This window comes from Pseudoliparis swirei, chromosome 22 (assembly GCF_029220125.1).
Source record: "Pseudoliparis swirei isolate HS2019 ecotype Mariana Trench chromosome 22, NWPU_hadal_v1, whole genome shotgun sequence".
Classification (NCBI taxonomy): Eukaryota; Metazoa; Chordata; class Actinopteri; order Perciformes; family Liparidae; genus Pseudoliparis; species Pseudoliparis swirei.
The window spans coordinates 6,539,655-6,563,963 of record NC_079409.1 but is presented as its reverse complement, the minus strand read 5'-3'; the positions used below and the strand labels follow the sequence as shown (position 1 = coordinate 6,563,963).

Here is a 24,309-nt window from a genome sequence, read left to right as displayed (position 1 = left end):
GCCCTAAACTGTCGGTTTTAATACAAAAGACAAGCACCAATCCTCTATCTGATATACATTTGACATATTTGATCCACTAATGTGTGCACCGGGTTGTAAACGTCGGGTTCCCTCCGGACGAGGGCGGAGTTGATGACGTCATGTGACACTGAGCCCACCTCTTCCTGTCGGTGTCAGAAAGGCAACTTCACCATATTTAGCTGCGGAAGCCCCGCAGAGTTGATCTGTCAACCAGACGGACGACGTTGACACTTATCGGCCGACATTGCCCGGTGTTGACAGGGTTGTTGTTGTTGTTATTTTTTATTTTTCCGGGCACCGGGACACTAACGCCAGACGACAGGACGGACCGACGTCGTTTTGCGATACGTCGCTTTGGGGGAACGGGGCAGTGTGTCAAGGGCTGTTTGAAAAAAAAAAGACATTTTAGTTTTTTTTACGTGATTAAATTAACCGCGGTCTGCCAGACAGCCGAGCTAGCCAGTTAAGCTAAATACCGAAGCCCCGGCGCTCCGCTGTGCGGTAGAAACGAACTAGTCTCGTTTAATGTCCATCTTTTTATCTGGAGGAACTCGTTTGGACTCGATGACCCCGCCGAGGTGATGTCCTGACGGTACCTCTCGCCCGTTCACCCGCCACTCGAGCCCCCGACACCCGGCGTAGCGGAGCTAACTTGGCTAACTAGCAGGCTTTCACTTTTCACGGCGTCGTGCGGAGCAACCGGTAGCTTTCCCCGGTGGCGTCGGACGCTGGGGACGAAACGAGGCGCCCTCTTTTTTCTTCTTTTTTTATTCGTTTGACAGTCTTTTTAGGGAAGAGGAGCTAGCAGAGAGAAGGACGCTCGGGCCGTTCGGAAGGCGGTGCTCTGCCGAAGGAGACACCGGGTTGGACGGAGGAAGAGTCCCTCTCCCCCTCCATCGTTTGACTGCAGTGATCCGGGAAGCGATCCGGACAGAGACCTCATGAATGGAAATCGGAACTACAGGTAAATTGCTCCTAACTAAGTTGTTGTCTGACTTGGGGGGGAAGAAAAAAAAAACAGTGGAAGTTACATTTACCAGGGTTTTTTTTCTTCTCCCCCTTGTCAAAACCCCAAACCCTGGAGGTTGTTTCATCTGTGCCTGACACCCCCGGGGGACTCTCCAGGGAGTCTCTCACCTTCTGTTTTATTTCCCCCTAGACGTGAGTAACGTTCGTGAATGACACTTCCATTCGTATTCTTAATTGAAGTCAACATATAAAATATCAGGCTGTCCCCCCAGGGCTCTCCCTGGTTTTAAAGTCGTTGGCATGATCATCAGCCAGGTGCAGGTGTCGAGGTTAGGCCTGGTATTCAGGCATGGTCAGGAAGACGCCCACACTATTATCTCATGTTTTAATAGTGCATAAGAGATGCTTTGATCATCCTAAACCGAGACCGTGAGTCATGTCAGTCACTTGTCATGATGGGATACTCTCTGTCCTTTCAGCGGCCTCAGGTCTTGGTCACCCGCTTGACCCCAGATCACCTTCAACGTATTCAGCAGCATCCCAGAGGTCCTTTTTGGCCATCCCCATGTTTAGTGCATGCACTATTTAGCTAATACTATACTTCAAGAAAAAGGAGTATGTATAGGAAGGCAGTACATTATTTCTTAAAAACATGGAGAGATCATTGTTTTTTTAAAATATATGTGTTTTGGAACAAATCAGCTGTTTAACCTGCAGCCTTTCATATAGTTTTTTCGAACGGAAAAAAAATTGTCTGAACATGTCGGTCCACAGCAGTAACCTCACATTCCTGTCGAGTCCAGGTGATAAAAAAATGGTAGACCTATAGGCCCCCGGCCAGTAAACTCCACCTTTCTTGGTCCACAGCGGCAGTTTAACGGTCCGAACCGCCGGGCTTTGTCTGCTGTAACGGAAGCTTTCCACTTACCTGACCACAGACTGAATGCCAGGTATTCTTGATCAGCCAGTGACACATGATCCAGCTATGGGTTCTTGGCCCCCACCGTAGTCAGAGGAGATCCCTCTCTGCAGGCTGCTGTCTCATTAGCGTCTCCGCTCCTCACTGTTGGGAACCGTCCAAATATCTGTGTAGCATATAGGGAACAAAAGGTCTTTTTTTCCCCAGTAACCAAGCACCTCCAGTAAAATCAAACGGTTTGGCGTCCGTTTGGGCAGCTGTGTGAGTTAAGCTTATCACACACTCTTGAGCTAGATTCACTTTGCTGTGTTCTCACGGGCAAAATGACAAGTCTCCGTCCAGAGAGAAGCACCAGATTTGACCTCGCTCTTCCAAGTGTGAAAACTATGTCTTCGACACATTTCGGCTGCATCTGTTCAGTAATATTATGTACGTTCTACAGAATATTTTCATTGTACTCCTATAGCGACAGTATTTTAATTTCTCTGATAATTCAGTGTTTTCTCATGAGTCTTCCACCATATCTGTCAAGATCCTCAATCAGCGTTGATGCCATAAACGCAAGACTTGGGCTCTCGCCCCGTGAGTGTTTTGGGGTTCGCTCGCAGCACAGGATTCCACGGCAGTCTTAAAGCTGTCACAGCACATTGAATGCAGATTCACGAAGAGCGTACTATTAGCTAGCCTAAAGGTGCGTTCGCACCAAAAGCAAAACTATTTTTCGCGTCGCCCAAAACGCGTGAGTTTACTCGCTCGACCGTTCGCCGTGTTCAGGCCATGAGCGTCGAGACGCTCCGAGAGGGGCGGGGCTTATCTCCGTGTCTCGTCTCCGTAAAGACCGTTATCATCTCCTTCATCCACCAGAATAACTAACCGCTAGTTCTGCTTTATATTTGTCGTGGACGTCCCACACACTAACGCCCTCGTGTTTGGGTTCATGACATCACCCGTAGGCTCACTCAGCTCAGTCACTTTCACCGATGAAGTTACTGTTACGTCTGAAAGACTTCCGCTTCCAGCTACGAGAGCGGAACTCGAGAGCCGATTGGCCCGAGTTGCGAGATGACCGCTTCAAAGTTGAAATATTTCAACTCTGGGCGAAAATCTTGCCGCTAAAAACGAGCCGCCCACATCGAGTCGCCCCAAACGCGCCTCCCGGGAAAATATCGCGTCCATCGCAGGCACACGCGTATGTACGTTGACTTTTCATGGGATTCGGTCACGCGAAAAAATAGTTTTGCTTTTGGTGTGAACGCACCTTGACATTAAGTGTATTAAGGGGAGCGGTTGACGCTTTCACTTTGGAAGACATTAGTGTTGGAGTCGGTTTACAAGCACATATCGCAAACCGCCACAGGCCAACCAGTGAGCCCAGTTCCACGGTGAATGATTAAAAGGGGGCCCTCCATCAGTCAGTCGGTCGGCGGCTTGGGGAGGAGCGTGAGAAAATGCAAATGAATTGCACAGCCCGCTTGGAAATGGAGTCTTCTCCCCGGTAGCAGTTTGGCGCAGAGGCACATGGCGTGTCGGAGCCACGGCTCTGGAGAGTTAAGCACGTGGGATATAATGAGTGCAAGGCTTTTGAGCCGTAAGCAACTCAAACCCATTTGGATGTGCTAACCCCGCGGCGTGCCGACAAACGGCTCGTAACCTGATATCGATGTGATGTTACGTTACGGCCGAGTTCAGAACTGGTTAGAAATGAGAAATCATGAGCTTCCCCATGTTAATGTTGGAGGAAGACTCATGGTTAAACACAACCTTGAATAAAGACATGAATATATATTTTACATACACTACCGTTCAAAAGTTTGGGGTCATCCAGACAATTTCGTGTCTTCCATGAAAACTCACTTTTATTTATCAAATGAATTGAAAATTGAATAGGAAATATAGTCAAGACATTGACAAGGTTAGAAATAATGATTAATATTTTGAAGTATAAATTTTGTTCTTCAAACTTCAAGCTCAAAGGAAGGCCAGTTGTATAGCTTATATCACCAGCATAACTGTTTTCAGCTGTGCTAACATAATTGCACAAGGGTTTTCTAATCAGACATTAGTCTTCTAAGGCGATTAGCAAACACAATGTACCATTAGAACACTGGAGTGATTGTTGATGGAAATGGGCCTCTATACACCTATGGAGATATTTCATTAGAAACCAGACACTTCCACCTAGAATAGTCATTTACCACATTAACAATGTATAGAGTGTATTTTTGATTAATGTTATCTTTATTGAAAAAACAGTGCTTTTCTTTGAAAAATAAAGACATTTCTAAGTGACCCCAAACTTTTGAACGGTAGTGTATGTATTTTTTTAACTTTCTATTTTTTTTACCGGTTATGAAATGAAAGTGTATTTTCCCAAAAATGGCAAATTATATTAAATGACATTGTTGCCCATATCAAGATGTCCTCTTCCAGCCGAGCCGTATGGATGCTGGGCAACCTGCGACCGTCAACTGTACCACAGCCTCGCCTTTTCTTACTGTAGAAACGACAAACTTTACACAGGAATGTACTTTGTTTTTAGAGAAGAGATGCAATGCAGACATGTGCTCCCTGATGTCTTGCTCATGTTGTTTGGCACCCCGTTTTTCTCTCAATCCCGAGTTTCCCGCTCTTTTTTTTTGTTGATTCACAGACAGTCCCCCCCAGCCTTGGTTACTGCCCCTTTAAAATGTCCTTCTCAGTGGGAAGCGCTGTCTGCCCTGTTATTCTCCTTGTCGCCTGGTTCTCTGTGGATTCTGTGCAGACAGTGGGGTCCACGTTGAGGGAGGGCTTGGCACTTGATTTGCAGTCTCTCGCCATAATGCTCAGTTCATTCAAGCAGCCCGCTGACAATGGACAACCCCCATCCTCAACCTCAGCCCACCATAAGGCTTACCATTGTCATAATTGTTGTAGGTTTCTATGGAGAATTCAGTTTGCCGTTGCTCTTTAAGCTCATTCTATTAAAGTGAGATTTACCCGTGCTTTTATTCTACACTGAAGAAAGGGAAATACCATTCCAACTAATCATCATAAATATCCAGCTTCTTTAATGTGTGACCATTTGTTTTGTAAATGTTGGTTATTTGAATATAAGTAATTGATGCTGTCAAAGATATTCAAAAGGCCGTGTTCCTTCAAGTATTTATTTGATTTTGTAAGTGAATCACTGTTTCCGGATTTTTTGGGCAAGGTAAAGTAACCGGTCGACCCTTTTTTGCCTCCTTTCTTTTGGGGTTGAGTCAGACATGCTTCCTAGTTCTTTCCACACTTGACTCGACGGTATTTACAATGAGCGAAAGACAATCAAGCTTCTGTTTGGATACATTTTGAGGAATTTCTCAGGTTCCCTACAAACTCCTGATCGTGTGTTTGTGTGGAAGGCTACGAGGCAGCTCCGGCTGGAGGACAGCCAGAAGTCAGCCTGAGAGAGATATCTAAAATACCTCATTATTCCAAATACTTTGACTTAATTACAATCGGCTGAGAAACATTTGAATGATTTCGGCCTGTTTTGACTCCCGTGTTTAGGTGGCAGTGTTTTTAACGGCAACAAACAAAAACCAGAGGGAAACATTTAAAAAGGCTCGTGATCGTCTGCCTTTCAGCAGTCCGCCAAAACCAGTGCGCTTTTCAATGACTACATGATTTAGTTGCATTTTAAGATGGAGAAGAAGTAGCTCCACTCCACCGGTTATCTTTGTCTCTCCAATCAGAGAGTAGCGCTGCTAATTTTAACTTTTTCTGATTTGGGAAAACTAATGTAAGCAAGATGTTCTGACTAAGATGTTGACATGACGGCTGCACAAATCTGAGTAATATTTGCTTTTGGTTCTAGTTATTTATTAGACTGTATGTAAACTCTAAATGAGGGAGCAGGCGTCTTGCCCAAGGCAACATAAAAAGTCAACAGCCCCTTTTCCACTCGTGTGTGTGTTACAGAAATTGTCTGTTCCTATAAAGTAATGCAATCCTCTTTCTGTCGGTAATAACATAAAATGGCAGTGAGATTTAAGAATGTAAATAATAAAAAAATGAAAGTGTTCCTTCAGTATAAAGCGAAGCAGTGCAAGGTTTATTGCTGTTCATATGAGGAGGATAACATTGATTACATGTATCAAACATTCTTCCAACAAGTATTTACTCCCTTTTGTATATCTCTTGTATGCTGGTGGCAGGAGATAAGCGCAGTGGAAGCTTGCGGCTGAATGCTGCGCTCGCCCAGTGAAAACTCCCTCTCACTCCCCCTCACCAACAAGCACGTTTGTTATGTCTGTTTTCTGGAGGGAACAGAGAGGCACAGTTTACCAAGAAGGCCAGATGAGAGGGAGGCAACTCATTTGTTGCTTATGATGCGATCATAATCAATTAACACATCTATGGGACATGCCCACTTGATTTTGTTCTCTCGCGCGGCATGTTGCTCGCCGTGTGCTTGTCCAATCGGGCTCCTCTTTCGGAGGCTCGGCCTTGGAGATTGCGCTGCGTCGGGAATAATTTGTTTGTGTGAATGTGAAAACCTATCCGCGTCCGGCGTAAGCAACACGCGGAGATCTCCGCGGGGTCGTCATGGAGACTACGTCCATGTTTCATACAATCTACGGGATAAAAAAAACCTCATTCTATCGTGTGTATTTGTGATAGTCCAGCAACAACAATGCTGTACACCTGTATGTGTCTGTGCAACTTGATGAAAAAAATAAATAAATGTGTGTATTGCTGCTTTTCTTCTTCTCGATGTGAGATCCTTTCATTGCTCCCGTCATCCACGACTGAACCCCGGCGCGTGGACTCGATGATGTTCTCCGGCTCTGTGACTCACGCTGAAGGAAAGCCAGTTCTGAGAGCCGGATGAAAGCTGAAAAACACCGACCCTGCCCACTCTCTATTCCTGCCACTCCCTGCAATTCTCCTCCCAACGTGCCGACTTCAGGACCATCGGGAAAAAAAAAAAGTGCTGTTGGTAACAGGGGACCCTCTTGAAGTTTGAGCTCTTGGCGCCAGAACACAGGCGTCTCACAACCCGCTGGTAGACGCGTTTATTCCCGGAGCCTTAATGAAGATTTACCAGAATATTTGTCGTCTTTCTTTGTGTTGGTCGGTGTGTGTGAAATTAGGCTTACATCACCTCGGGCCCCATTGGAATTACCATCACAAAAGTGTGTGTGCACGTCGTTTTGTGTGAGGGGGACAGCCGTGGCAGGAATTCCAGACTTTCCGCTCTTTTTTTCTTTCTTTCTTTCTTTTTTCTCTTCTTCACCATTTTATCCCAGCAGGCTATTTCAAAAGCGAGGCCTTAACCCTGCATCCACCCCGTTAGCCTCCACTCCACGGCCCACCGGAGGGGAAACCGAGAGGAAGAAAAAAAAAAGGAGAGCGGTGCAGAAAGTACACACAGAAGGCCGACTGTAAACAAACGGGGTTGCAACCGAACAGGAAGAGTGTGTAAGGCGGACAGCCTTACACACTCTTCCTGTTCGGTTGTAAAAGGGAGTTTATTTTTGTTGTTGATGAACTTCCCCTCAGCAGGGCCCTCCAACCCCCAAAACCACCGACACATGTGAGTCAAACCGGTGATGAATCACACTCACCCATGACTCTCTTTTACCAATGACACATTTGAGGCCGTTTTCTTTGAAGGGAAACTAGAGAACGCCAGGCTGCGGAGACGGAACCAGACGGGTGGATACAACCGGAGACCGTGGGTGGGGGTTGGAAGGGTACACAAAGTCACATTGGTCAAGCTAATGGTTATGTCTCATCTGAGCTTTTGTGTTGAGATGGCTATTGCATAACAAAAGCAACCTGTACAATAAAGTCATCCCAACATTGTACGGGCACTTCTTTAATACCGTTTGTTTTGTCCTGCCTCGGCAGACGAGGTTCAAGGTTCAAGGTTTTTTTATTTGCCATCTGTGCCTAGACCAGCAGTCCAGACACATCGGAATTATTTTTGCAGGGCTCTGTCAGCAGAGATACAAAACAAACACACTATAATAATAATAGTAACAGTAATAATAATAGAAATATGAAAAATATATTTTAAAAAACCAGACCCAGGAAGAGCTCTGGCATGAGTGTGACACATTAAGTTGAATATAACTCCCTGTCTCCAGATCAAAGGGACTCGTGTCTAAGACATCTCATGGACTTTGTGAGAGAGTGTGTGTGTGTGTGTGTGTGTGTGTGTGTGAGAGCAGTGATACATTTCTTTTTTCTTTTTTTTTACCACAAATGTGAAAACTGTCTGCCAGCGAGTGGATTGTCCAACAAATGTTCTGCTTTTGAAGAGCACTTCAAAGTTAATGGTCATTAATCTGAGCTTTCGTATTCCCAGAGCAAAAGTGTCGCGATTTTACTTTTCTAGGTTCAGAATTATGCTTGGAGTCTGCCTGCTGGTCGGAAGAGAATGAAATATCTTTTTTTTTAAACGGAGGAAAGTTGTGTACGCAATATTCGAGGTTACATCCTCTGAAGTGAGTCATTCCCACATCTATCATCTTAGAAGGCCAATGTTTTTACCGCTTTATAAGTCACATTATTCTGCCCTTTATAAATCAATAAATGTGACAGTGATTGTGTTTGTCGCATTATTTGAAAGGCATAATGGACATATTGCCTCATTGCAAACAACACAGCGCCATACATTTATTTTATTGCCATCAAAATGGCTTGATTTGACAATGTACTTCCTGTGTGTGTGTGTGTTGTACACGTGTTCATTCCGTAGTGAGATGTGTTTCTCCTACACAAACACCGTATTCTGAATTTTTTTATGTCCGTATTTTTTCCCCCATGTTACCACAGTTACAGGATGCGGGACTTAACCAACGGGAACAAACCACCGAGGGGTCGGTGATGAGGGGCGGTTGAAAGACGATGCTTTTATTAAACCCGCCCGTCTCATTCAGTTTGAACATTCGTTTGTCGTGGTTAACTTTTTTTTGTTTTCGCAATGGAGCCCACCACCTTTGACAAAGATACCTTATATTTGAGCGTTAAGCTTTTTTCAAAGTTATAAGTAAATTCACTGGAAATTAAATAATTTAAACAACTTGAGTTTGAAAAGTAATGCATATTAAATACCCAAACTGAGATCAGGATATGTCAACGCCATCCCGTCGTATCGGCCGAGCTTTACGTATTTACTCTGAGTCAGATTCACACTGAGTTCTCATCTGTCCTCCCTTCCTCCCTCCTCGTTCTCCCAGGAGACGTTGGGGCCCAGTCCCTGTTCTCCCTGCCTCGGCGGCCTGGCTATGGCACCATGGGGAAGCCCATCAAGCTGCTGGCCAACTGCTTCCAGGTGGATATCCCCAAGATGGACGTCTACCTCTACGAGGTGGACATCCAGCCTGACAAGTGTCCCCGGCGAGTCAACAGGTAGGCTCCGCCCTCCGTGTCGTATCTGTGAATCTTCCCCGACACGCCTCTCGTACAGTATTAATACGGAGCCGTGAGAGAACACACCGGGCTTCGCAGTCTCGCCAGAAGAACAATGGCTGCTGATGGACACATCGGATCGTTTGTGTTGACTCTGTGACCTTTTCGTAACCAAAACTCACTTTGTGTGTACGTTGTGCAGGGAGGTGGTCGACTCAATGGTACAGCACTTTAAGGTGACCATCTTTGGGGATCGCAGGCCAGTCTATGATGGAAAGAGGAGCCTGTACACAGCCAATCCACTACCTGTGGCGCCCGCAGGGGTGAGCTGAAAGAACAAAAGAAAACTCACACGCAGACATAACAATGAAAACCACGTGTGACATCTAGTGTGCAGACACACAATCTCAACGGCTCGCCATTCGCTGGAGCAAAACACACCAGCAGTCTGTCACACATGCAAAAAACACGGCACAAATACACTTCATCTTAAGGAACCACCACTTGACCTCCTCTGTCCCGTCTCGCCCTGCTTCTTTCATCCCCCCCCCCCCTTTTCCAGGTGGACCTGGATGTCACTCTGCCGGGCGAGGGAGGGAAAGATCGCCCCTTCAAGGTCTCCATAAAGTTTGTGTCTCTGGTCAGCTGGCACATGCTCCACGAGGTGCTGACTGGCCGCTGCATGCCTGAGCCCCTGGAGCTGGACAAGCCCATCAGCACCAACCCGGTGCACGCAGTGGATGTGGTGCTGCGACACCTGCCCTCCATGAAGTGAGCGTCACTCCAATAGACTCTTTTATTGTCTTATTACCTTCGCATTGACAATGCGAAAGGTTATGTTTTGATCGCCGTGTATTTATTTATTTGTATGCGTGTTACTCGCATAACTCAAAAAGTATTAAACCGAATCGCATGAAATGTGGTGGGATGATTGGTTATTATCCGGGGACCATTTGATTAGATTTTGGCATTGATCGGGTCAAAGGTCAAGGTCAAGGTCATGAAAAGGTCAAAATCTTCTTTTTACCATACCATCAATTTCTATCCAATTGGCATGCAACTAATGCCAACATGTTCATAATTCAATGCCCAATCTTGTGATATGTGAAGGTATGCGCTCTACCGAGTGCCCATTCTAGTTCGATGATTTGGAGATATTGTTAAACGACTGTAAATGATGAATGTCTTTTTAACAGCTGATCCGTTCAGAAGAAAAGCCCATTCGTCCGAGCCCAATCTCTCTACCTTCATTTTCAGTCGGCAAATATAAAAGATGGAGAACACATTGTTCCCTTTTGATGCTCGGAGTAAATACTACATATTTGTTTTGTCACAGTGGCAGCAGCAATATCGACACTCTGATCCCAACGGAAATCAAACGCGGCTTATATGGGCGCTCACGAAGCCGCTGACTTGACCTCATACCGTCTTCCACTCCGTATCACTTTGCTGAGCCCCATCACGAGCACACGGGAACACAATACCACCAGTGTCTTAATGAAAATCTTTTTTTTCAAAGCATTATTACAAAAAGTGGCTCTATCCACACAGGTTTCTTGTAGCCCTGTTCCCAGACACCGGACAACGTGAAGACATCGTCAGTCCAGGATTCACCGGGAAAAATGTGGAAGAGCATTTGACCGCGACCAGTTAACGGACATTCAATTCAATTTAATTCAGTTTATTTTGTATCGCCCATTATCACAAATTACAAATCAGCCTCAGAGGGCTTTACAATCTGTACACATACGACACCCCTGACCTTTGACCTCACATCGGAGCAGGAAAAAGTCCCAAAAAATAGAAGAAAAAAACTTTCACAGGGGAAAAAAAAGGGAAGAAACCTTCAGGAGAGCAACAGAGGAGGATCCCTCTCCAGGATGGACAGAAGCAATAGATGTCATGTGACCAGAAGGAATCATTACAGAGTAACAACACATTCAATGAGTCTGACATACATTCACAATTCAGGATGTTTGAATTTCCCGTCTCCTTTGCTCCTTGCCCCACGCGCTCCTCATTTTCATCTCGACCTCCCCATTTATCTTCTTATTTGTATTTCTTTCGATCTCTTTGTTCTCTCTCTCCTCATAAACGCCACTCTTCTTCTCCTCCTAGGTACACCCCGGTGGGTCGATCCTTCTTCTCGGCTCCAGAGGGCTACGACCATCCCCTGGGAGGCGGGAGGGAGGTTTGGTTCGGCTTCCATCAATCTGTGCGCCCGGCCATGTGGAAGATGATGCTGAACATTGATGGTGAGCACCAGAGTCCACTTTGCCTTTTTTTGTTTTTGTTTTCACGGCGCTTCAAACGAACGGCTACAAAGCTGATTATTTACCGACTGCGTCAGACAGGAGTAAGAACTGTTTTTGCTAATGCAGCTGTTCATATGTCAAAAATATTGAAATGTGTTCAACATTCACACTACTTTCTTTGGGATATGTTCAGTCACACACGCATTGTTTTCTCTGCTCCCCTCTCACAACAGGGGAAATTAGTTTTTAATAATTAAATCGACAGATGAGAGGACATGGAGCCTCCGTTATACATGCTATATTTAGAGATTGGTGCATGATTGATTTACTTTCAGGGATATTGTGTTTGAGGAAATGTAACGACTGTCTTTAACAGAAATCTAACATGGAAATACCACGCTCATTAGAAAGCTATTCCATGAAGTCTGCAGGCTACTCTCGGCTTTTTCATCATCGGGGACAATGAAGTGCAAAATATAGTTTTTTATCCTAAGGCAGCCTGACGGACTAATATTTTTGTGTGTGTGTGTGTGTGTGTGGCTGAGAGGTTGTGTCCCTGGAGAGCAGAGAGTTGCCTTCATAGTCTGAAAATATTAGCCAAATTAAATAATTGACATAACGCAATAAGAGATGCATTGATTGCACAGACGGGGGGGGGGGGGGGAGCATCCTCATTAGATGGGTTACTTTTAAAAACAAACACCGTTGGACCATTTGGAAAATTACATATGAATCTAATACATAAGCAAGATAACACATGGGATGTAAAACATATCCCTTCTTGCAATAACCTTGTTTATTAAAAGTGCATTTATGTATCTCGAGAAAACAATACATTATCCCTTATTGTGGCCTGTCATAAGAAACCTCCAGCGAGGGTGTCGATGAATAGCATCTAATAGGTCTTAATTACAATTTCTTAGCAAATATTAGATGTTTTCTTTAAATATTAATAGCTTTTTACAGACACTGAGGGCTAAAACACATGAATTCCTCTTCATAATAATTCACTACATGTTTACAATCCAGAAGGAATGCTTGGAAAAACTTATTAAAATATGCAATAATTAATGATGGAATAATGTGCCAGAGGCCAACAGGCTTTTACAGCAGAAGTGTATCTCCAGGTAGCTCTTCTGTTTTTCAACGTACACGTGTGCAACAATTACAGGCTTGAGAGTGGAATAACAATTATTTAGCTTTGTAATTTGTATATTTTTTAATTAAACTGAGTACTTGCTGCCTGCATTAGTTGTAAAGGCTTTTAAAGGCCTTCAGCTTTACATGGCGCTCCTTCTCTCACGCCACACAGTATTTAGTTGTGGACCGACTGGTCAGCATGGAGCCACTTCCTCTGCCTGAGGACCAGCTTTTGGGGAAGTTCAAGATGCAGTTTTGATAATTGGCTTCAGCACTGACCTGTTGCCAGCAGACGCACTTTGTTTGTTGACTTGGAAAAGTGAGCTACAATTTGAATCTGATATTTGTGGGAAGAAAAGTGTCAGAAAGGGTGATGGACAATGTGCTTTGCCATATGCGCACTGCAGGGGGTCGTGGGGGACCAAGTCTCTGGTCTTTGGTTTGGATGGGAACTGTTGCTGTGGAGACGGTGTGCGTGTGTGTGAGTGTGTGTGTGTGCATGGGGGAGACTGATGGGTGTTGCCTGGGTCAGGAGGGTCGCTGTCTGCAGCATTTCCTCGAGACGGCTTTTGTTCTGCTTCAAGTCTTTGAAGCCGCCGTCTCTATTTGAATCGTTTCCCTCTCTCGTTCTCTTTGTCTAATTTTCCCGCCCTCTCAGTCTCATCCTTCCAAATCCATCGCTCAGCTCGAGTCTCTTGTGTGCTGTCCAACTACAAACTAGAACTCAAGTGTTGCAAAGCATATATATATATATGCATTAGAAAAACAAAATTCTTATATGCGCGGATGCAAATGTTTGTAATTAAAGAGGAATTGGACTTTTCTTCAATTTTGCATTTTGCAAGAATGACTCATAAACGCTTTCCAAACAATCGCACTGCGTGGAGAGGAGTGAGACTGAGGTCTCTCCGGGTTGTTGGTGAAAGGCTTCAAGGATGCAAACCAGGCGTGTAAGTTTGTGTATACAATGCAGTGTTTGCCTCATGGATGTGCGCGAGCTGTGCTTTCATCAAACACACCGTCACAACAGCTGAGCCTGATGACTCGTCAGCAACTTCCTCAACGCCACACTTACTTCAGCTCTCTGTTCATTTTATTTATTTTGATTGTGCATTGTTTTGTTTTTTATATCCCTTTTGGCAGACGCTCCACGCCGACTTCAAGTGTTCACGCTGTGTTCAAGGAGTGTTCCCGCTTCATTTTTATTTTTTAGCACGGTGCTTACACAAACATTATGTGCTCCGCCTCTATAAGAGCGTTTTAATAATGGCACATTCAAAAAGACAAAGTCCATCCCATTTCTAAAGGAATTATAAACTGGTGAAGAGTGTTAAATGAGATGAGTTTCCCGTAAGTCTTACTTCTTGCACAAGGCCAAACAAAGCCTTACAAAGTGCCCGTTAACAGACGATGTCTTTTAACTGCATTACTTTTTGCACACACCAAATCCTCAACAAAGATGCAAACCATCCAATTAAAACTACGAGGTCACCGCAGCCAGCGGGATAACACGTGGTTGTTGTTTGCCTGTAATTGTTATATTTTTGTGTACGAAATGATCTTTTTGTCCTTCTTCCTGCAGTGTCCGCCACCGCCTTCTACAAGGCTCAGCCAGTCATCCAGTTCATGTGCGAAGTGCTGGACATTCACAACATCGACGAGCAGCCACGCCCCCTCACAGACTCGCACCGGGTCAAATTCACCAAAGAAATCAAAGGTGAGAATGGGAGCGTAAAGTGTGCGAGAAAGTGTTAAAATCACATTAAAATGCATTATATGTGGGGGAGAGAGAGGGAGAGGGAGAGGGAGAGAGAGAGAGAGAGGAGAGAGAGAGAGGGAGAGGGAGAGAGAGAGAGAGAGGGAGGGAGGGGGAGAGAGAGAGGGAGGGAGGGAGAGAGAGAGAGGGAGAGAGAGAGAGAGGAGGGGGGAGAGAGAGAGGGAGAGGGAGGGAGGAGAGAGAGGGAGGAGAGAGAGGGGGGGGAGAGAGAGGGGAGAGAGGAGAGGAGAGAGGAGAGAGGAGAGGAGAGAGGAGAGGGGAGAGAGAAGAGAGGAGAGAGAGAGGGAGAGAGAGAGGGAGAGAGAGAGAGAGGGAGAGAGAGAGGAGAGAGAGAGAGAGAGAGAGAGAGAGAGAGAGGGAGGGAGAGAGAGAGAGGGAGAGAGAGAGAGAGAGAGAGAGGGAGAGAGAGAGAGAGAGAGAGAGAGAGAGAGAGAGAGAGAGCCATTCATTCATTCACACAGACACATTCTACTCCAACACGTTCTATTTTTCACCAGGTCTGAAGGTGGAGGTGACGCACTGTGGAACCATGCGCAGGAAGTACCGCGTCTGCAACGTGACCCGGCGGCCCGCCAGCCACCAAACGTGAGTCAGCCGACCGGGCGGGCGAGCGAGGGAAACCGGAGACTCGTGCCAGAGTGTGTGTGGATGGGATGGGGGGGCGGGGGGGCGGGGGGGAGAGCACAGTCCACAGATGATGTGATTACCAATTCACCGCCAAACAAACCGGATAAAAGCTGACTCATCTTACTACCATGTGGTCAACATTAGTCATCCATTCGTGAAGTAGCCGGTGTGTGTGTGTGTGTGTGACTGCTGATCTTCAGTGTTTCCTAACTCTTTACACGTTAACTAGATTACCTTGCTGCGTGATATCCTTAAATTGATTTATACACCATAATTCCATCACAAAGGATGGTCCGTATCTCTGCCGTTGTGCTGTTTAGCAGTTAGAAGTCGAAGAGTAAAGACACTGGATGATATTTAGATTTATTGTGAGGTTTGACAGTCGTCGGCTACACACTATTACAATGTTGTTAATGCGTGCTATGGCTCTGATTTTGTAAATAATAATTGAATTTGCATTACACAGCGTAGATTACATAGCATTAGTTTTAACTCGGCGTGTAATTGTAACGGGAGCAATAAGCCTCATCCATATGAAGATGATAATGTTCTGTTATGATCATAGAGCTATACTAACATCTGTAAAAAAAAACGTTTGAACCTTCATCAAATCATTTTTGCATTAGTTTTTATTATAACTAAGTGGGTGTTTCAGTCACTCTTTGTTTACATGAATTACTTGAGTAGTCCGTTAGAGTCCCTGTATGCAGTCAACCTATACCACCACACCCCATTCTGCTCGTCTCTGCCACACAGTGAGGTACATTAAAGCTCGTATAACAGATGCTTGACAATTGCGAACCACTTTTGCCTTGCGACTTCCTTTTTCTATGGTTTAAAATTTGTAAAAGTGGATGAAAAATAAAAATTGGACTGATTAAGCCTAGTTTTTGACACAAGATGCTCTTTTCTGTGCAGGTTCCCTCTCCAGTTGGAAAACGGTCAGACTGTCGAGCGCACGGTGGCCCAGTACTTCAGGGAGAAGTACAACCTGCAGCTCAAGTACCCACATTTACCCTGTCTGCAGGTTGGCCAGGAGCAGAAGCACACCTACCTGCCCCTGGAGGTGAGCGAAAACAAGTTGATATTCCTCAACATAACTCCAAATATGATGACGGCTGCAGTGTGTGTGGTCTACTGGGCAACTCCCACATGTGCCTGTCTAGCAGCTGTATGATGACAAAGGAGAGCAGCTGCATGACGTTTGCCCCAGACACACTTTTACTGGGCAAACGTGAATTAAAATGCCTTTTTTTTTCTTTTCTTGCAGGTGTGCAACATTGTACCTGGTCAACGTTGCATCAAGAAGCTGACAGACAATCAGACGTCCACCATGATCAAAGCCACAGCTCGCTCAGCTCCCGACAGACAAGAGGAGATCAGCAGGCTGGTGAGTTGGATCCACGGGGCTCTTCTATCACTTCGTATCTCTTCACACACGCCCTATTTGAATACTGACGATGATATTGAGGGACATCTGTTGAGTGGTAAGACTGCAGATGTCAAACCTTCCTTCAGCATCAACACACTTTCAATTTAAAACGCGTGCAAAGGTAGTATGGTTAAAATGATGTGTTGTATTTTCTTACTGATCATAAAACAATGTCGTTACAGAAGACAAAAACAAAAGCGCGTTTGTGCATCAAATACCTGCCGATTTGAACATTTAGGCACAGTTGCGGTATAATTGGTACACTGCCATGTTTTCAATTTCAAAAACATTATCGGGGCTCTCTCTCGTGGTGGCGGACGCAGCCAAAGACATAACGCTGCCGTGATGCGAGCCGCGTTGCTAGGCTCGTCAACACTCGGTTGCCGTGCTGCTCATCTTGATATAAGATTCCCTGTTTACTAATCACCTCTGCCAGATTCTCATTTTATTTAGTTAACGGAGGCATGACCGCGTGCTCGCTCATCGGATTTGGCAATTACGAGGCGGGGCCTACCTGCGCTCGACAAAATACCACAGTCGTAATGGCTTTTAATGTGTGTGTGTGAGGCGGCTACGGCGTGTGCGGCATATTGTTTATGGAAAGATTGACAGACTGTACACTGCATCCAGCCACCATCAGATTGGCAGCGCACATTTAGTATCCGCCACAACCTTTATTAAACCACGCTCCCCTATCTCTTCACTCGGGAACAACACGGGTGGACTTGCTGACAGGAAATCATTGTGGACGGCGCTGTGGGGGCGTTTTCATTTAGATGCTGAAACCGGGCAGTGTGGGGGGGGTAGCAGAGGTTGAGAGACGAGGAAAAAGGATAAAAACAAGCAGATAAGCTTGCAGTCATTTTAGGATTAGGGTACTGGCACCTTACGTTTTGTGGCATGTTCCCTGATTTATATTGCATTTTTCGTCTCCAACAACATCCAATAAAAAAAAAAGAAAACAGAAACACTGCTAACCGCAGACGAAGAATTGCCTTCAGAAGCATAAAGGAAAAACTAATATACATACACTAGAAAAGCTATGTCTTATTATCATCCTGAGAACTACTTTTTCCTAATTATCTACGTTGGAAATTCAGCCTCATGAATCTATCTTCTGCTCTTAAAGAATTAAAACTATTCTTTTTTTAAACAAAACAAGCCACAATGAGTAATCCGGTATAGCAAACGTCAGTAAATCACTTTGCTATATATATTATAACCCTTCAGTCCTGCGATGGTCTTCATGGCCTGACCCTGCGTTCCACTGTCCCCCTCCCCCGTCTCTGCAGGTGCGCAGTGCCAACTACGAGGCCGACCCCTTCGTGCAGGAATTCAAGTTCAAGGTGCGCGACGAGATGGCCCACGTGACCGGGCGAGTGCTACCCGCCCCCATGCTGCAGTACGGCGGCAGGGTGAGCACAGAGCACTTTATGGTACTCCTCCTTTAAATCACGCACATCCTCTCCGTTTGTCCGACACGCTATCTCCCCCCCCCCATCTCTCAAGGGAACTAACTCACTGGCTTCTGTTTGTGTGTCATGGTGCCAGTGGCTTTGGCTTTCGGTTGAGTCTCAGAAGTGCAAACTTTGAATTAAATATTAAAAATGTAGAGATGGAATTGGCTTTTTTGGCAAATGGGACAGGAACACTTTTGGTCTCTGGGATGAGGATTTTCTTTTTTCATAAAAAGAAAGAAAAATACCCAAATTATGTATTTTCTTGGTGAAGTGGTTTTCTGAAAAATCACACAAAGAAGCAGCTTACTGAGACTGAACCACAGTGTGTATTAACATCTGTCTGTTTATCTGGGGTGACACGCCTGTACAGCGCTGTACTACATCTGGATTTGTGTGTAAGTGAGAACTATGACACCACTGTGCACACTATGTTGTGCGAGATAAACACATTAAATAGCATTTTAACTACCATAAACTCTGTCAAAAAGTTAACCACGTTGCATTTGCATTGAAATACAACTTGATATTTGTTCATTTATTTGAAAGTTAAATGTTTTTTAGAATAATCAAAATGCGCCAATGCATGTTTTTTTGACTGGCATGTTTCTTTTTTTCTCAAAGGGAACATTGATGTATGAAAATAAGTGTTAATACATGTTGGTGTGGATGAAGTGTGTGTGTTTTGTGGATCTTGAGCCTGTATGAACAATATGAACGTGAGTGTTTGACCACATCATCACGGGTACATGTGGTGAGACTACACTGTTGTTTCAGAACCGCACGGTGGCCACGCCCAGCCACGGCGTGTGGGACATGAGGGGGAAGCAGTTCCACACCGGGGTGGAGATCAAGATGTGGGCCATCGCCTGCTTCGCCACACAGAGGCAGTGTCGCGAGGAAATACTAAAGTAGGATTATTTGCAAATGTTTGGTCTTCTCCCTGTTAAAGCTTTTCGCAAAAGTCCATTTCAATAACATGTTTTTGTCATTGATCTTTAATGATGTTAGAGATCCATTCATTCATATAAATGTATCTCCATAGTTTGTAATCTGGCTTGAATAATAATGTTTCTTCAAAACAGGTAGCATCTCTTCTCAATTATGAAAAATAACTGTGTCAGAGGTAGATAGACGTCTTCATCTGTAGTCCCTGACTAGATGTCAACAACATACAGCTTTATGCACTTGAGTTAGTTTTTTGACATTTTCGGATAATAAATACAGGCTTTAACATATTCAAAATCTAAAACTTGTAGGAAAACTGATTCATGTCAAACATCTAGCATTGCCATTTACTTTTATGTGAGGAACCGTGTTTTATTTAATGCCCCCTCTTTTTTTAGAGAGGGCCTTAATTAGTCGTTGACTTCACTCTTCTATTGACGCTTCACCTCCTGCGTCTTCCTCGTTTAGGGGTTTCACAGACCAGCTGCGGAAGATCTCCAAGGATGCTGGGATGCCGATTCAGGGCCAGCCGTGTTTCTGTAAATACGCTCAGGGAGCGGACAGCGTGGAGCCCATGTTCAGACACCTGAAGAACACCTACTCCGGACTGCAGCTCATCATCGTCATCCTGCCGGGGAAGACTCCCGTCTATGGTTAGAAAACTGCTTCAAATAAATATCACATTGGAGCCCCATGAAACGCTTGGTGGTTAAGACTGTATTGTGCAATATTCTTTTAAATCTATGTCCATGAAAGAAGCAAGCATGACCTATTTGAAAATATAACATTTAAAACACTTTTTCTACCCACCCATAGCGGAGGTGAAGCGTGTGGGAGACACCCTGCTGGGCATGGCCACGCAGTGCGTCCAGGTGAAGAACGTGGTGAAGACGTCCCCTCAGACCCTCTCCAACCTCTGCCTCAAGATCAACGTGAAGCTGGGCGGCATCAACAACATCCTGGTGCCTCACCAACGGTCAGTCGGCCGTTCCTCTCCTCCAATCGGTGTCGTGCTCTGCGATTGCGACGCTGTTTTTTAAAAAACCGCTCCTCGGAGCGTGGACTGTTCAGATCTCTGTGTCGGATGGGCTCAAAGTGTGTCTTAAATAACAATAACACACACATACACATCATCAAGAGAACCATCTATATGTTGTTGTCATGTAACTCAATCTAATTATTGTCTTTGTTGCGTCTCTCAATTAATAGACCATCAGTGTTTCAGCAGCCAATCATTTTCTTGGGTGCGGATGTCACACATCCACCTGCCGGAGATGGGAAGAAGCCTTCAATTGCTGCAGTAAGTTCCATCATTATCCTACAGCGGCCCTCTTTGTTGAATGTGTGAACTCGTGTTTGTTCCCCCTCTATCTGACTCATTCCTCCGTTGACCGCTTGCAACCTCATCTCCCCCTCTCCTCCAGGTGGTCGGCAGTATGGACGCCCACCCCAGCAGGTACTGTGCCACCGTGCGAGTCCAGAGGCCCAGGCAGGAGGTCATCCAGGACCTGGCCTCCATGGTGCGGGAACTGCTCATCCAGTTCTACAAGTCGACCCGCTACAAGCCCACCAGGATCATTTTCTACAGGGACGGCGTTTCAGAAGGCCAGTTCAGACAGGTCAGCTCCCGCTTGACCTCACGGAGGTCGGGCTGTGAATGGAACAGCAGTCACCGCCCCAAAGTCTGTGACGATTGTCAGAATTGTCTTTACTTAGTTGTTCAGTGTCATAATTTAGATTTACTACCAGTACATTTGGGTGGTCTTTGCTTCCGTAGCTTGAAATCAAAATGTCCGAATGTATTCAAATATATTCTTTAATCACAGATGATTTAATCAGAAATGTTCTTGTATTTGGACTATATGACTTAACATCACGATACCTCTACTAGTGGGTATCTTCCATATATGATGGGACACGATGAAACTAAGGTGACACAACGTTATAGGAACACATTCTGTAACTGTACAGTGTATGAAGAATATAGTTGTAATGGTTTTTATTACCACTCCCCTTCCCCCTCTTGTTCCTCCTTAGGTGCTGTATTATGAGCTGCTGGCCATTCGTGAGGCCTGTATCAACTTGGAAAAGGATTACCAGCCAGGCATCACCTACATAGTTGTGCAAAAACGCCACCACACACGGCTCTTCTGTGCCGACCGCAACGAGAGAGTGCGTACCCACCGCGCGCACACACACACGCACGCACACACACACACACACACACACACACACACACACACACACACTTTCAGGCTCTTGGAGCACGGCGCAGCACTGGTACCCATTAAAGTCAGCACGGAGGGTTATGCGGTAGTCAGTATTATTTTTTGTGCCAGCACATTAAGTACTCAAAATGGGCCTCCTTAATTACCTTTTGTTGTCAATTGTACTGTTCACCCTCCTCACCCCTGCAATTACATTCGATTAAAGCATTAGGGCCCAATTCAACCCGAGAGCTCTGGAGTGGCACTCAAGGGCCCTCGAGTAAGACTCGGCTAGTAACAACCTTATTTTCAGTGCAGAGCATTAGGCTTTTAAATTGGTTGATTGGGAAGCATTTGGTCGCCTGACTTGGTCCATTATCTAGTTATTTTTTTCCCACCGATTATACTCGTTACCTCCTGCCGTCATTTAGTGCTTTAAAAGCTTTATTTTCTGCTGCTCTTCTCCTGAACCTTCCATTTTCTGTTCAAGTTGTTCTTGTTTACATGGTGAAACATTCCCGAAAGGCATTACCGGGGACTAACTGACCATTATGTGTGTCAGGTTGGACGTAGTGGAAACATTCCTGCCGGCACCACCGTGGATACGGACATCACGCATCCCTACGAGTTTGACTTTTACCTCTGCAGTCACGCTGGAATACAGGTCAGTCCAACCTCTTCTTGCCTTCTCTGTCTTTGTTAGCAGGATTCATCATACTCTCTTTTGCTTTTGCAGAGCGTTGCGTTCTTGCAAAAAGATGTTCAACGGGATTCAGAAATAAAAGGAAATGCCCCTTGTTTGGCCCACTCCCTGTAATTATTTGAAGTTAGATCCCCTGGAACTGACAAAGTGGTGCCGGCGATCATGTGCCGAGGGAGCTACCGTACCATCCCTTCTTGAAATTCACATCCTTATGCCACAGGAAATGGGCACAAGATTGCAGCTAACCTCATAGTTTTTAACCCCCCCCCCCTCCTCTTAGACCTCTCAGACGCCTCTCGTCTGTGCGTTGTACACAAACCACGATGCGTTCATCAGAACATCCACGGCAGCATGTGGATGGGAGTATTCATTATTCATCAGCCATGTAAAAGGCTCCGTCGGAAAATTGTCTTTTTCGTAAAAATTGCACACCGCAGCACATTTGTGTGCGCGTAAACGTAATCGGTGTAGTTATGGGATGTCGGGAAGACTCTCAAATTCTTTCGACGAAGCTGATATGGCAATATTGTATTGCGCCGTCTCAAATCTGAGTCCAATAACGATCCCGTTCTCCCAGGGCACCAGCCGGCCCTCCCACTACCACGTGCTGTGGGACGACAATTGTTTCACCGCCGACGAGTTCCAGCTGCTCACCTACCAGTTGTGCCACACCTACGTGCGCTGCACCCGCTCGGTCTCCATCCCCGCGCCAGCCTACTACGCCCACCTGGTGGCCTTCCGTGCCCGCTACCATCTGGTGGACAAGGAGCATGACAGGTGAGCGCAGGGAGGGTGAACACGAGGCGCCCCTGTCTTGAACTCTGAAGCGTAATTATTTTTGGAAAAGCAGTCGCCTTGTGTTGCTTTAAAAAAAAAAACTGTGCCAGATTTGTCCCAATACAACTGCTGCTCTCCTCCACTCTGCAGCGCCGAGGGCAGCCACGTGTCTGGTCAGAGTAACGGTCGGGACCCCCAGGCGCTGGCCAAAGCTGTTCAGATCCACCACGACACCCTGAGGACCATGTACTTCGCCTGAGCTACAACACCCATTCCCAACCATTGCAACCCTTTACACACACACACATGAACACACACATACACACACACAGACACAGCCATGCACACCTGGCTTGCCAGTCAAGGAGTCCTCATATGTGCAAGTCCCCTCCCCCGACACACCTAGTCAACCCGGACCTGACACTGTGCAGAGGAAAGCAGGGAGGAGGGAGGGGAGGAGCCCCCCCCCCCCACCCCCCACACTGGACTGAGGACGCTAACGCTGCTTTAAAAAACAAACGAGAGAAACTCAGCACTATTATGCAATATTTAACCAGCCAACTAGTTCATTTGTGCCCTTATCAGGCCCCCTCTTCATTGCCCCTCCTATCTGCTCTTCCCTGTTTGTCTCCTTTCCTTGTGGCCTAGCGGTTTTGTTTTTTTACTTTCCCCTTCCTTTGGCACGGTCTTTTCTTTATAGAATACTTTAGTATTCCTCTCTTTTGCAATCTACAGTACCTCAAGTTCATGTTGACTCCCCCCTCCCAGTCTTTCAAACGAGGGAACAGAGAAGGAAGGGTCGACTCTGGAGTCGTTGCGTTGGCGTTTTTTTATTTTGGAAAGGAGTCGTTTCATTGGACCAGAGGTCCTCCCAGTTGCCACTTTTATATTTTAATTTCTCCTCTTGTTTCCCTCTTTTTCTGTCAATTTTCACTTGTGTGAGAAGTCTCCAGTCTCTATGATGGAGCAACATGTTCTTTGGAGCACACTGCCACCTGCTGGCGACGAGGTATAAATGCCCCTTTAAAGTCACGACAACCAATCGTTGTGTGACGAGGTTCCGGATCAGTTCTGATTCATCTTCATCACATCAACGGGCAGTTTATACGGGCTGATATATCAATTGCAGCCATCTATGGATTTTATTTAAAGTATAACACTGTTATTTGTTTTATGGTGGTTATTTTTCTTTTACATTATGTGAAACATTTGTAATCGTTTAAACCGTGTAAGCTTCTGTTTTTTTTAATCTTAGTCGTCGTCACGCCTTCATTTCTCTCAGTGCTTTAAATCACATTTCTCTCTCTCTGCCTCACAGTTGGAGAAAGTGGGTCAACAGAGATCACGTCGATGGTTTCCTGTAGTGCAATAATCAGTTGAACGAAGGGAAGTGGATTTTAGGGGGCTTGAAAGATTCAAAAGAACAGTCGGCCCCTCGCTGCTCCTCTGGGACGCGATGTGTCGTGTTTCATGAGTTTGTCTTTGATGTTGCAAAACTGCAGTTTTGGTGATTTCCGTGTTTTTACTTGAATTGAAGGAATTTATGCCGCTCAGTGTTTTTAAGAATACTTTATCATCAAGTGGCATCATTTCAAAATTCCTGATCTTCAGGTTGCTAATGAGGCTGATCTTCTCCATTCTCCTAATAAGAGTAACAATGTGTGTGTGTGTAAAGGCCATAAAGAAGTAGTATTCAA

At 45.4% G+C, this 24,309-nt stretch overlaps 1 protein-coding gene across 3 annotated transcripts; it reads left to right on the top strand.

Moving 5' to 3' along the window:
- The first annotated feature begins 191 nt into the window (after positions 1-191).
- On the top strand, positions 192-24,309 carry LOC130212950 (protein argonaute-3). Of its 3 annotated transcripts, none has more exons than XM_056444282.1 (19): positions 192-985; positions 9,118-9,289; positions 9,492-9,612; positions 9,852-10,060; positions 11,408-11,544; positions 14,267-14,401; positions 14,959-15,046; positions 16,007-16,154; positions 16,359-16,478; positions 17,813-17,935; positions 18,755-18,888; positions 19,394-19,578; positions 19,742-19,901; positions 20,135-20,225; positions 20,350-20,544; positions 20,963-21,097; positions 21,695-21,796; positions 22,413-22,612; positions 22,763-24,309. In XM_056444282.1, exons 1-19 carry the CDS (start codon positions 967-969, stop codon positions 22,869-22,871), a joined length of 2,583 nt encoding a protein of 860 aa, XP_056300257.1. In that variant the 5' UTR covers positions 192-966; the 3' UTR covers positions 22,872-24,309. The 3 variants fall into 3 exon arrangements, with proteins under 3 accessions (XP_056300257.1, XP_056300256.1, XP_056300258.1); XM_056444281.1 differs by having other exon boundaries at positions 17,813-17,956; XM_056444283.1 differs by lacking the exon at positions 22,763-24,309 and having other exon boundaries at positions 17,813-17,956; positions 22,413-22,616.

What these genes read in the sequence shown, in the direction of transcription:
- LOC130212950 (XM_056444281.1), top strand. An exon ending in GATGATGCTGAACATTGATG is followed by an intron (nt 11,545 to 14,266) that starts GTGAGCACCAGA and finishes TTCTTCCTGCAG; the next exon opens with TGTCCGCCACCGCCTTCTAC. An exon ending in GGGGAAGACTCCCGTCTATG is followed by an intron (nt 19,579 to 19,741) that starts GTTAGAAAACTG and finishes ACCCACCCATAG; the next exon opens with CGGAGGTGAAGCGTGTGGGA.